This window comes from Castor canadensis, chromosome 14 (genome assembly GCF_047511655.1).
Source record: "Castor canadensis chromosome 14, mCasCan1.hap1v2, whole genome shotgun sequence".
Lineage (NCBI taxonomy): Eukaryota > Metazoa > Chordata > Mammalia > Rodentia > Castoridae > Castor > Castor canadensis.
The window spans coordinates 28,085,948-28,096,898 of record NC_133399.1 but is presented as its reverse complement, the minus strand read 5'-3'; the positions used below and the strand labels follow the sequence as shown (position 1 = coordinate 28,096,898).

Here is a 10,951-nt window from a genome sequence, read left to right as displayed (position 1 = left end):
TTCCTTAGAGATTGCTGGAACTTGGACCAATTTGACTAATTATGGCCCCTGTGCATTGAGCCTCCAAGGTCAAAAAAGACCATAACGATCCTGTCCTTCCAGCCTTGAGGACTGATACCTCCAGTACATGTGGACCTATGTAAGTATCCTCCTCCATATTTGTCTGCATCAGGGAGACCTAACTATCACTATATGTATCAGTCCTGAAGACAAAATCTGAGATGTCCTAGGACCTCCACCATGGTAAGGTCTTCAGACTTGCACTTCTTCATTATGGCCCAGAAGAGAACTGGCTCAACACAGTGAGTACTGAGCTAAAAGACCATTTAAAAGTATCACATCCTCATCATGAGGACAAACATGACAGTCTGGGTACACAAATAGAGGAACTAATACCGTGAAGTTTTTATACTTGGTGTGGTGACACTAGCAGAAATCCTACTCTCAGTGTGATTTCTCCCCATAAGATTCTATAGTCAGACCCCAAAAAGCAGAAAATGGGTCCTTTTATCTCTTTCCTTAACGCTGCAAAAAGATTTTAAAGAAGATAAGAGTGATATTGATGAAGATAATGAAGATGACAGTAACCATATCATAATAAACTTGGGGCTTTCTAAGTTACAGGCACTGAAAATGTGTTCTAAGTAGCTTGTCAACTTTCATATGCTTCATTTTCCTCTTGTTATAATTACCCATATTATGCAGGGACCAGTCCTTCATGCCTGTATTCCTGGTTAATAAGGAAGCAGAGACTGGGAGTATTGTGGATTAAGGGCAACCCAGGCAAAAAGTTCATGAGATACAGTTTTGACATAAAAAGCTATGAATGGTGGCATGTGCTTGTCATTCCTAATGCAAGAAGCCTAAATAGAAGTATGCAAGCAGGCTGGCCAAAGTAAAGTGAGATCCTATCTCAAAAATACCCAGAGCCAACAGAGCTGGATGTGTTGCTTTAGTGGGATAACATGTGCCTAGAAAGCCTCACAAGTTCATACCCAAGTATCACAAAAATTAAAAGAATGATTAAATGATTCTTATAATAAGTAAAAGAATAATTAAGTGATTATTGTAGAGAAAATGATGGTGCAAATTATTATATAGCTTGTTTTACATTGTTAGGTTAAAAAATAAAACAGAAGCCTTGTTTAAACTGAGCTGTCTGATTTAAAACAGAGAGCCTCATATCAGGAAAATATTGGCAGGTTGAAGACCTGGAGTACTCCAGCATCCATTTCTTCTCCCTGCCAGTTCAGGAAGAGTCCCCTTGCTCCCTGTTCTCCTTTTGAGATTCCTGGTAGATGACATAACAGAACAGTGGGTGGCACCACCTGAGTCCACTATAGAAAGGACAACCATAGATCACAGACCAAGATCACAGAATGAGAAAACATGACAAACTACCCCAGGATACTTTTGCTACTGTCAACATCCCCCACCATCTCTTCAATCAGTTCATTTATTCTCAAAAGGAGATATAATGTCATATCATCGCTTCATTCCCTTGCAAGAACCTGGAAAGAATTTTTAAATGCACCTCATTTGTACCTGTGGTTGTGACTTCTGGATCTCTTAAAACTTTCTGTTGGCTCAGAAGCAGAGTATGATAATCTATTTTGGAGCCTTCCAGCCCCACTTATTATTGCATGGGGAAGTTTGTCTATTACTCTGAAAGTCAGAATTTTCCCACAGGTTGAGTTAGAACTTAGACAAATGTATTGAGCAAGGATTAAACAGACAGTGAGTGAACCTTGTATTGTTAATGTGTGATGTGTATTTAACCTAAGGGCTACATAAAATGCAGATATTATCAATACCGATAAGATTAATATCTATAACATTCAAGAAAAATATCCTTTGACTTGAAGTTATAATTTTCCTATCTGTACAACAAGATTGTTTTTGTCTTTGTATAATTATATGCACATATTTCAAGAGCAAACTTTCATTTAGTTCTGATTCTCCACAACCTATAGTGTAGAATCTTTTGTCACAAAAGAGCCAGGAAAATAAGAATCTGTGTTACTCCTTGAATAGACCTTTCCTTGGTGCACAATATATATCAATGTGACCTCAACATACTTGGCATTTTTCTGTCCTCACTTTGATCTCTCTCTGAAATTTCTCTTAGAATTAGAGACAAGATAAAATAGATTTGGATGTTGTCTATACCATGGACAAAACATCTTACAATAGATTTGATAATGTCTACACAATAAAATTTAAAACACAGCAAATATTTTATGGTGAAATAAAGAAAAATCAACAAAAGAGAAGGGTACAGTTAAACCTTATGCCTTTGGGTGAAACACTAAAGAGCTTCACATCAATCCATTCTGCAGTGCTCTTTAAAACTGTATTCATCAATAATCTTGCTATTTGTATAATGACTGAATGCACTATTTTTTAGGAAATATATATCAATATATATTTAGTGTCATGCTTCCCTTATGTGTCATACATGTTGCATAAATGGGGTTCTTCTCCCTTAGGCTGCTCGAAGAAAGAGAGATAGAGACACTCTCATACATTCTGCAGGTACTACCAGATCAATGTTGGTAAGAAATCAGCTTCTGATTCTCATCGGTAGGAACCATCTACTCTCTGGCAGACAAATGAAAATACGATTCCCCATACCAGATGAAATTTCCTATTGTGATGTCATAAAGTGATTATCATTGAATAAAATGTAAATGTTTGTGATGGTATATCTCAAGAAAAATAGTACAGATGACTCTGACTCATTTTGAATTCTGAAAAGAAAACTAGACAAGTAATAGTAAATTTTAATATGTATTATTTGGTGGAGCTAAAAGAACTGTACCTCCTGGATATGTTGCATAGAAATTTTCCATTCTTTTACCTAAAGAAAACACAGAAAGTTTCAAAAGATTGTTATAATCATGAAGTTACAAGTTCAATGATATCTTAATATCTGGTAATGTAAAGTATCACAAGGAGATGAATATGAGAAATACATGATGTATTTTGTACATGTACAAATTATAATAAATTCTATTAATCTCTATAAATACCTGTCAATGATTTTTGAGAAACAGGATATGACACACAGATATATGTTCTCCACAGAGACTTAAAACAATTTGGTGATTTAACAAGAAAATTGATGGGTAATGGATGTTCTTTCTTTACTACTTTCATAAATATGAACTTCTTTTCAGGCAAGTTTTTTGTAGAAAAATTGTTCATGAACAAATTAATAAATGCTGACATGGAAATATTGAGAAGAAAATCTATCCACCAAATTAATGGAAATAATTCCCTTATGAAAATTTGTGAGGTTTAATAAAGTAATACAAAAATACCAAGAACATAAATTTCATGGGTAATTTATCAGGTCTATAGAAAATTAGTTGTAATGCAAATGCTATGAAAGGCTTATATTTAATACAAATAGTATGTAATATTGACAACAATATTAGTTTACATTCATGAAGCATTTTCTACATGTTCAGAAATATTCTAAGACAGTGATTTCCACCTGTGGGCTAGTAAAACAAGAACTTCAAATACAGTTAATATGATAAAATGTTTTTTTCTGGCCAAAGTATCAATATAATTTGAAATACCCACAGTTGAGTATTTTAAAAAGTGCAATTGAGAACTGCTAGTTACACAGTTTAATATATTCTTACAACCTCTTACCACCACCAGGTAAAGAAGGAAATTAATATTCCCATAAACAGATAAGGAGTAATTACATTATTTATAGGTGTGTTGACATTATTTCATATAATTTTCTGTCTTGCATTCTTGATTACTTAGATCTTACTGTACCCTGACTAAACAATTTGTGACAGTTTCCTTTATACAGCCAAAGTACACTACTGAAATGTGTGTATAAGGAAAGATTGGCATGAAATATTATTAAATACAAATTATACTAAAGATTGCACTGAAAACTAGAGTTAGAGGATTTCCTTGGTTCTGAAATCTTTTTGTGAAACTGGGTTTGAACTCAGAGTCCTGCACTTCCTAGACAGGTACTCCACCACTTGAACTACACCCCAGCTCTCAAAACATAAACTGTAATATTGAAGTGTGATAATAAGAAAAAAAACTGAGCAATGTTTTTGTGCTATAATAGAATAATCAAGAAAAAAGAATAAAAGAGCTATGTAACATGTGAGATATATTACTGACATTGTGTTCCTGATGCAAATAAATCTGAAAAAAATTGAAGAAACTTTAAAGATGCTTCTTGTATTTTATAGTTTTTAAATAACTAATAGTTACAATGTGTACCATTGCATATTAGTGGTGAGTGTATAGTATAGTGTATGTTAAATTAAGCCATAATTTATAAAAGTTGTGAAGGTTCAAGTTTACTAAAGTTAAGGATAGGAATTATATATAAAGTAGGTTTAAAAAACAAAATTTTAGTAAGCTCTTAAATCCTTGACGGAAAAGAATCAGAAAACACAGAATGATGAAAAACACCTAGTACATAAATGGCACACAACACCATTTGATTATTAACTGTCAAATTTTAATTTAGGGCTCTGATAATGAAGTCCAGCTCTTAAAGAATGTTTATAAGTATCCTAAGTTAACAAAATTAGTTCTAGTGTCTTATGATAAAAATAGGTTCAACTAAATGCTTTGTAACATCATTTAATTACAATGACTTCTTCTTTAATGGAAAAGACTCTGTTTTCATAAGAGAGTGTGTGTTATGATCTAAGATTTATGATCTCCAATGTTCCTAGTCTTGTAACAATTCAGTAAGTGCCTAAATTAGGAGTGTATAGAAGAAAATAATGACAGACACCAAGAGCTCAACACTTCTAGGAAACTGATTTTGTTACAACTCAAAAATATTGAGATGGGGTCTCAAGAACTTTCTTCTATGGCTGGCCTTATAGTGGAATCTTCCCAGTCTCTGTTTCCCAAGTAGCTAGCGTTACAGATTTGACCTAATCAACTTGGCCAGATTCACCTTTTTAAAAAGTTATTGTGTGTTAATAACTTGAATTTGAAACACATACAGAGTTCCATGGTCCTTCTTATTTCTTTAACTGTCCCTTTTCATTTTGAACTCAGGAATTCATACCTGCTAGGCAGACATTTTACCACTTAAATCACAATCTTAGTCCTAACTTTCCATTTCTCCAGGTGTGCGAGAAGTGTAGGAGAACTCAATCTCACACATGTCTCAGAATTCCACCTCCTGGGAATCTCAGAAGATCCAGATCTGCAGCCCTTTCTCTTTGTGCTGTTCCTGTTCATGTACCTGGTCACAGTGGTTGGGAACCTGATCATCATTCTGGCTGTCATTATTGACTCCAACCTCCACACCCCCATGTACTTCTTCCTGTCCAACTTGTCATTAACTGACATCTGTTTCATCTCCACCACAGTCCCAAAGATGATTACGGACATCCAAACTCACAACAGAGTCATCTCTTACTTGGGCTGCCTAACACAAATGTCTCTTGTTATTGTTTTTGGATGTATGGAGGACATGCTTCTGACTGTGATGGCATATGACAGGTTTGTGGCCATCTGCCACCCCCTGCATTATCCAGTCATTATGAACCCTCGCCTCTGTGCCTCTCTGGTTTTGGCATCATTTTTCATTAGTATGTTAGACTCCCAGTTGCATAATTTGATTGTCTTACAGTTTATGTTCTTCAAGAAAGTGGAAATTTCAAGTTTCTGCTGTGAACCCGCTCAAATCCTTAATCTTGACTGCTCTGATACCTTTGCTAAAACCATAATCACATGTTTGGTTGATGGTATATTTGGCTTTCTCCCCATCTCGATAATACTCATCTCTTACTATAAAATAATTTCCTCTATTCTGAAAATCACATCATTGGGTGGCAGGTATAAAGCATTTTCTACCTGTGGGTCTCACCTGTCAGTTGTTTGCTTATTTTATGGAACAGCCATTGGTGTATATCTTGAGTCATCTGTATCACAGTCTTTCAGACAGAATATGGCATCCTCAGTGATGTACACAATTGTCACTCCAATGCTGAATCCATTCATCTATAGTCTAAGAAATAGGGATATTATCAACACCTTGAGGAGGCTCCACACAGGAAAGGCTAACGTCAGGTGCTAAGAAATTCAATTGGCGTATGCAGATGGCAAAAATATCACAAAAATCAATATCTAGAACTGTAAATCATGCCTCCCATCCATATAATTCTTGTAATTTTATGGCTTCGAATATTCACCATGTTTCACAGAAGAATTGTGGGTATAGAGAAATGAAATGTGTTCAAAACGGTACAAAAATTCAATTTGGTAATATGAACCTTTTTGTATATGGACAATGTTAATGGTTGCCCAACAATTTCAATGTAATTAATGGCAATGGAAAAATGCAATGAAAAGTGATTTGAAATCTAACATTTGTTACACCCATAATTTGCCACCATAAACAATGTAAAGTAGGAGGGTGAATATGTTGGTTATTTTATACTGATGCATCAGAATAAAAAATGAGACATGTGGTAACTATTCCAGGAATGGGGAAGTGGGGATAAAGGAGAATGATGGAGGAGGTGAATTCAACTATGGTATGTTGTAATAACTTTGGTAAATGTCACAATGTACCTCCAGTGCAACAATAATGTGGAAGTACATGTTTCTTTAACATGAACATAAAATTAACAATTGGTTTTATCAAAGATCACATTGGAATTTTCATTTTTGTGCTTGGGGTTTTAATAGCCTTATTTCAGTCAGATTTCCTTTGACCCAGGTTCTACTTTCCAGAAGCAACTTAGCCATGATACTGGAAATTGGAGACCACTAGCATATTAACTTAGTGGTCCTATAAGATTATGAAGTTGAAAGGTGAGAATGATGAGGATGAACACAAGAAAATATTTATATTGTGAACTATTTCTCAGAGCTTTCAAAATGACTGCCTATGAGCAAAGACTTCTTCATTTTGTTCTGACCATAAACTCTCTTATTGATGGTTAAGCACTTCAACTATTGGGAATCTTGACACTCCAGAACTCAGTCAGAACTGTATACCTCCTTAAAAAATTTAATACAACAGCCCAGATGACCTACCACCAGAGAATGGATTAAGAAAATGTGGTATTTATGCACAATGGAATTTTACTCAGTCACAAAGAAGAATGAAATTTTGTCATTCGCAGGTAAATGGATGGAACTGGAGAACATCATCTTAAGCAATGTTAGTCAGGCTCAGAAGGGAAAAAAATCACATGTTCGCCCCAATATGTGGATTATAGACCTAAATGAATGCAGTAGTATTATTGGACATGTGTCACACACTAAGGGAAGAATACGCAAGGGAGAAATAAGAGAAGGAAAGCTAAAACTTCAATGTTTTTGATGTGCTTACTGTAGAGGAGGGAATATAGTTATCTTAAACTGACTGAGGCCACTATGGGAAGGGGACCAGGAATTAGTGAAGTGGTCTGATAGAGATGAACCAATGTGTGTTGAAATGCACATGTGCATGGAAGCAATACTAGGAATCTCTCTGAATAGCTATCTTTACCTCAAACTAGCAAAACGCTGTCTTTATTATTATCTCTTAATTTTCTCTTCAACAAAATCAGACAACAGAAAGGCAGAATAGGTTCTGCCCAGAAGCGGGGGGCAGGGGAATGACAATGTATACACATATAAATAAATATAAAAATGATAAAATAAAAAAAATAATTTTCATGCTAGTCTTTCATGGATTGCAATACTCTTACTTCAGCTCTGCAAAGTAAACTCAAATCTAATAGCTCATCTTATGACCTATTCAGGAAATGGTGCTAGGAAGGTAGCTCAAGGATAGAATGAATATCTTCATATGAAGACTGTTATTATTTTCCCCATATGTAAAAGTTAAAATCCATTGACTTTTAATAATTCATGGCTTTTACAAAATAACTAATTAACAATACTTATAATCAATGACAATAATACCAACTATCTATATTAATGTCATTAATAATGCTTGTCTTAAAACTGTATTTTGAAGTGTCTTTACTAATAATTGTACTCCTTACAAGATACCATTCTCCACAGACCTGTTCCCCAAAGGCAGTGACTATCATGAAATTTGTGCATAGATTGTCCTCTCAATGTTTTCATGCAGAGGGAATGCCACAATGATGAGGTGATTCCCAAAGAACTCTGAACAGGGATACATGGACAGAAACAATACAGAGTCCAGTCTGACATTCTAGAGCCTCTGAGTGACCTAGGAAAAGACAATCTCATACAAATGTTTGATTTTGCAGCTCTTCATTAGTTGAATACCATTGGAAAACAGTATTTGTTGAAAAATGAAATAAATATGCATCACCCTGTATACATTTTTTGAATCCTCATATTTACAAGTAAAATATTTTCTCTTGAGATTGGTAAACCTTCAACTATACTTCTTAGTTTTGGGAAATGCAGTTCACTAGAACTCCTTTTTATTGATGCTCTTACTATCCATCTCCTTCTATACATACCTCCTGTAGACACTCCATTGGACAGTGCTAGAAGATTTAGAATATTAGAGACAAGGCTATGATCACAGTAAAATACATGAGAGGGGAAGGTTCGTTTCTGTTCCTGATGTTTGGTGTTCTAACAGCCGGATATACCTGGATGTTCATTTTTGCTGGGTTTGGGGAATCATTGTCTATTATTTTATTGAATGTTTACTTTGTCTTTAGCTTGTTGCTTTTCTCCTTCTATGCACATGATTAATATGTTTGGTCTTTTAATTACATACCAGTTGTATTCTGTGTCTTCTGTACTTCCTTGTTTTTATCTTTATTATTGTTAGAATGTTCTATTTCATCTACATTGTCCTCAAGCCTTGATATTTTATTCTAGTTGATCCAGAGTATTGGTAAGGCCTTCAAATGAATTTTATTTGACTCATTGTTTCCTTTCCAAAAATTTAATTTGATATTTTCCGAATTTCTATGTCTGTAATTCTCCTTTCATGTCCAACATTTTTTCCCTTATTTAATGAGATTTTTACTTGTACTGTCTTTGAACTCATTCTAGTGTTTGTTCATTTCCTGCTTGACCTTGTTGACCGTTCTTAAAATCATTCCTTTCAATTTTTTCTCCAGCATTTTATCCACATTGCTATCATTAAATTAAATTATTGTAGAATTTTGAAGGAGTCATGTTGCCTTAGGGTTTTTTGGTATGTCTTGTGCCAGTTCCAGCCTGTTTTTGCCTCTTTGGCTCTGTAGTGAAATTTGAAGTCAAGTATTCTGATACCCCCATCATTGCTCTTATTACTCAGGAATGTTTTGACTATTCAGTGTCTTTGTGTCTTCATATAAATTTTATTATTGTTTGTTTTTTAACTTTTGAGAAGGATGCCATTGGAAGTTTAATGGGGATTGAATCCATATATTGCTTTAGGAAACACATTTTCACAATATTAATTTTGCCAATCCATGAACATGGGCTGTCTTTCCATCTTCTAGTTTTATCTTCACTTTCTTTCTTCAGTGTTTTGCCATGTTTATTGTAGAGTTATTTCACCTTTGTGCTTAGGTTTATTCCTAGGTAATTTATTATTTTAAACTATTATGAATGGGATTGTCTCATTGATTAGTTTCTTAGCATATTTGTTATTGATATACAGAAAATCTGCTTACTTGGCATGTTGAATTGTAACCTCCTATTTTGTTGAAAGTGTTGTCAGATCTCAGAGTCTTCTAGTGGAGGTTTTAAGGTACTTTTTTGACATTTCTTTTTTTCTTGTGCTTGGTAAAAGTGTATTGTGGCATTTACAAGTGTTCTTACAAAATATCAAACATATCATAATTCAATTCATCCCCTCCATCATTCTCCTTCATTCCTCCCATCCCTCATTCCTGGAATAGTTTCAACAGGTTTCATTTTCTAATTAAATACATGTGTACAAAGTATTAGCATGGTGTTCACTCTTCCACATCCTTACCACACCACCTCTCTCTTCTTATTGTTACCAACTCCCCAGGCAGGACCTATAGAATGATATTATCTGCAAATAGATATAGTTCTACCTGTTCCTTTCTATTTGTATTATAATTTTTTCTTCCTCTTGTCTTATTATCCCTGAAAAGAACTCAAACATGGTACTGAATATCCTACATAATGTAGATGAAAGACTTTCAGATTTTCTCCATTTAGTATGATGATGCCTACAGGTTTGTCAGATGTAGGCTTTATTATGTTAAGGTAGGTTCCCTCTACTCTTATGTTTTTAGAATTTTATTATGAAAAGATGTTGGATTCTGCAGATATTTGTGCATCAACAGAGATGACCAATTCTACTTACTTATGTGCTGTACAACCATTATTGAATCACATATTTTGAAGCATCCCTGTGTCCATTGATTGAAATAAAGTTTATGTAGAGTATGATCATTTTAATGTGTTGGCAACACAACAAATTAATATGTTTTATTATAATAAAAGTTTTTGTGTCTATATTCATTAAGGAAATGACATTGTAATGTTTTTAAACTTTTGTCCTTGTCCTATTTTGAGATAAGAGTAATTTTGGATTCATAGAGTAAGTATAGGAGTATTCCTTCCCTTTAGAGTTTATGGAACAGTTTGAGGGCCATTAATGTTAACTGTTCTATCAAGATCTAACAAAATTCAGAAGTAAATCTGTCAGGTCCTGTGCTTTTCTTTGTTGGCAGGATTTATTGTTGATCCAATCTCATTTCTTCATATAGATATGAGATTTTTAATTCTCCTGATGTAATTTTGGTAATTTCAACATGTCTCATTTTTTCCATTGTCATGCATGAGTACATAATATTTCCACTACATTCAGCCTCTTTCACCCTTTCCTTATATCCTCCCCCTCCCACTGGTACCAAATCCACATAAGACTGTTTTGCCTTCCTGTTCTCTGTTTTTGAACAAAAGTACTTTTGTTTGATTAATATAACTCTACAGGAAGTTTCCCTGTTATGTTTCCATGTACATATTT

At 34.3% G+C, this 10,951-nt stretch overlaps 1 protein-coding gene across 1 annotated transcript; it reads left to right on the top strand.

The window, feature by feature from the left end:
* Nucleotides 1-240: 240 nt before the first annotated feature.
* On the top strand, nucleotides 241-10,605 carry LOC109676440 (olfactory receptor 7E178-like). The gene is made up of 4 exons (XM_074053287.1): nucleotides 241-302; nucleotides 2,490-2,555; nucleotides 5,134-6,081; nucleotides 10,566-10,605. Exons 1-4 carry the CDS (start codon nucleotides 241-243, stop codon nucleotides 10,603-10,605), a joined length of 1,116 nt encoding a protein of 371 aa, XP_073909388.1.
* The last annotated feature ends 346 nt before the right edge of the window (nucleotides 10,606-10,951 follow it).

Bases quoted from the DNA above. Each gene is read 5' to 3' on its own strand.
- LOC109676440 (XM_074053287.1), top strand. From the start codon at position 241: ATGGTAAGGTCTTCAGACTTGCACTTCTTCATTATGGCCCAGAAGAGA. The intron at 303-2,489 runs GTGAGTACTGAG...CTTCTCCCTTAG, and splicing joins AAGAGAACTGGCTCAACACA to GCTGCTCGAAGAAAGAGAGA. The intron at 6,082-10,565 runs GTGCTAAGAAAT...TTTATGGAACAG, and splicing joins ACAGGAAAGGCTAACGTCAG to TTTGAGGGCCATTAATGTTA.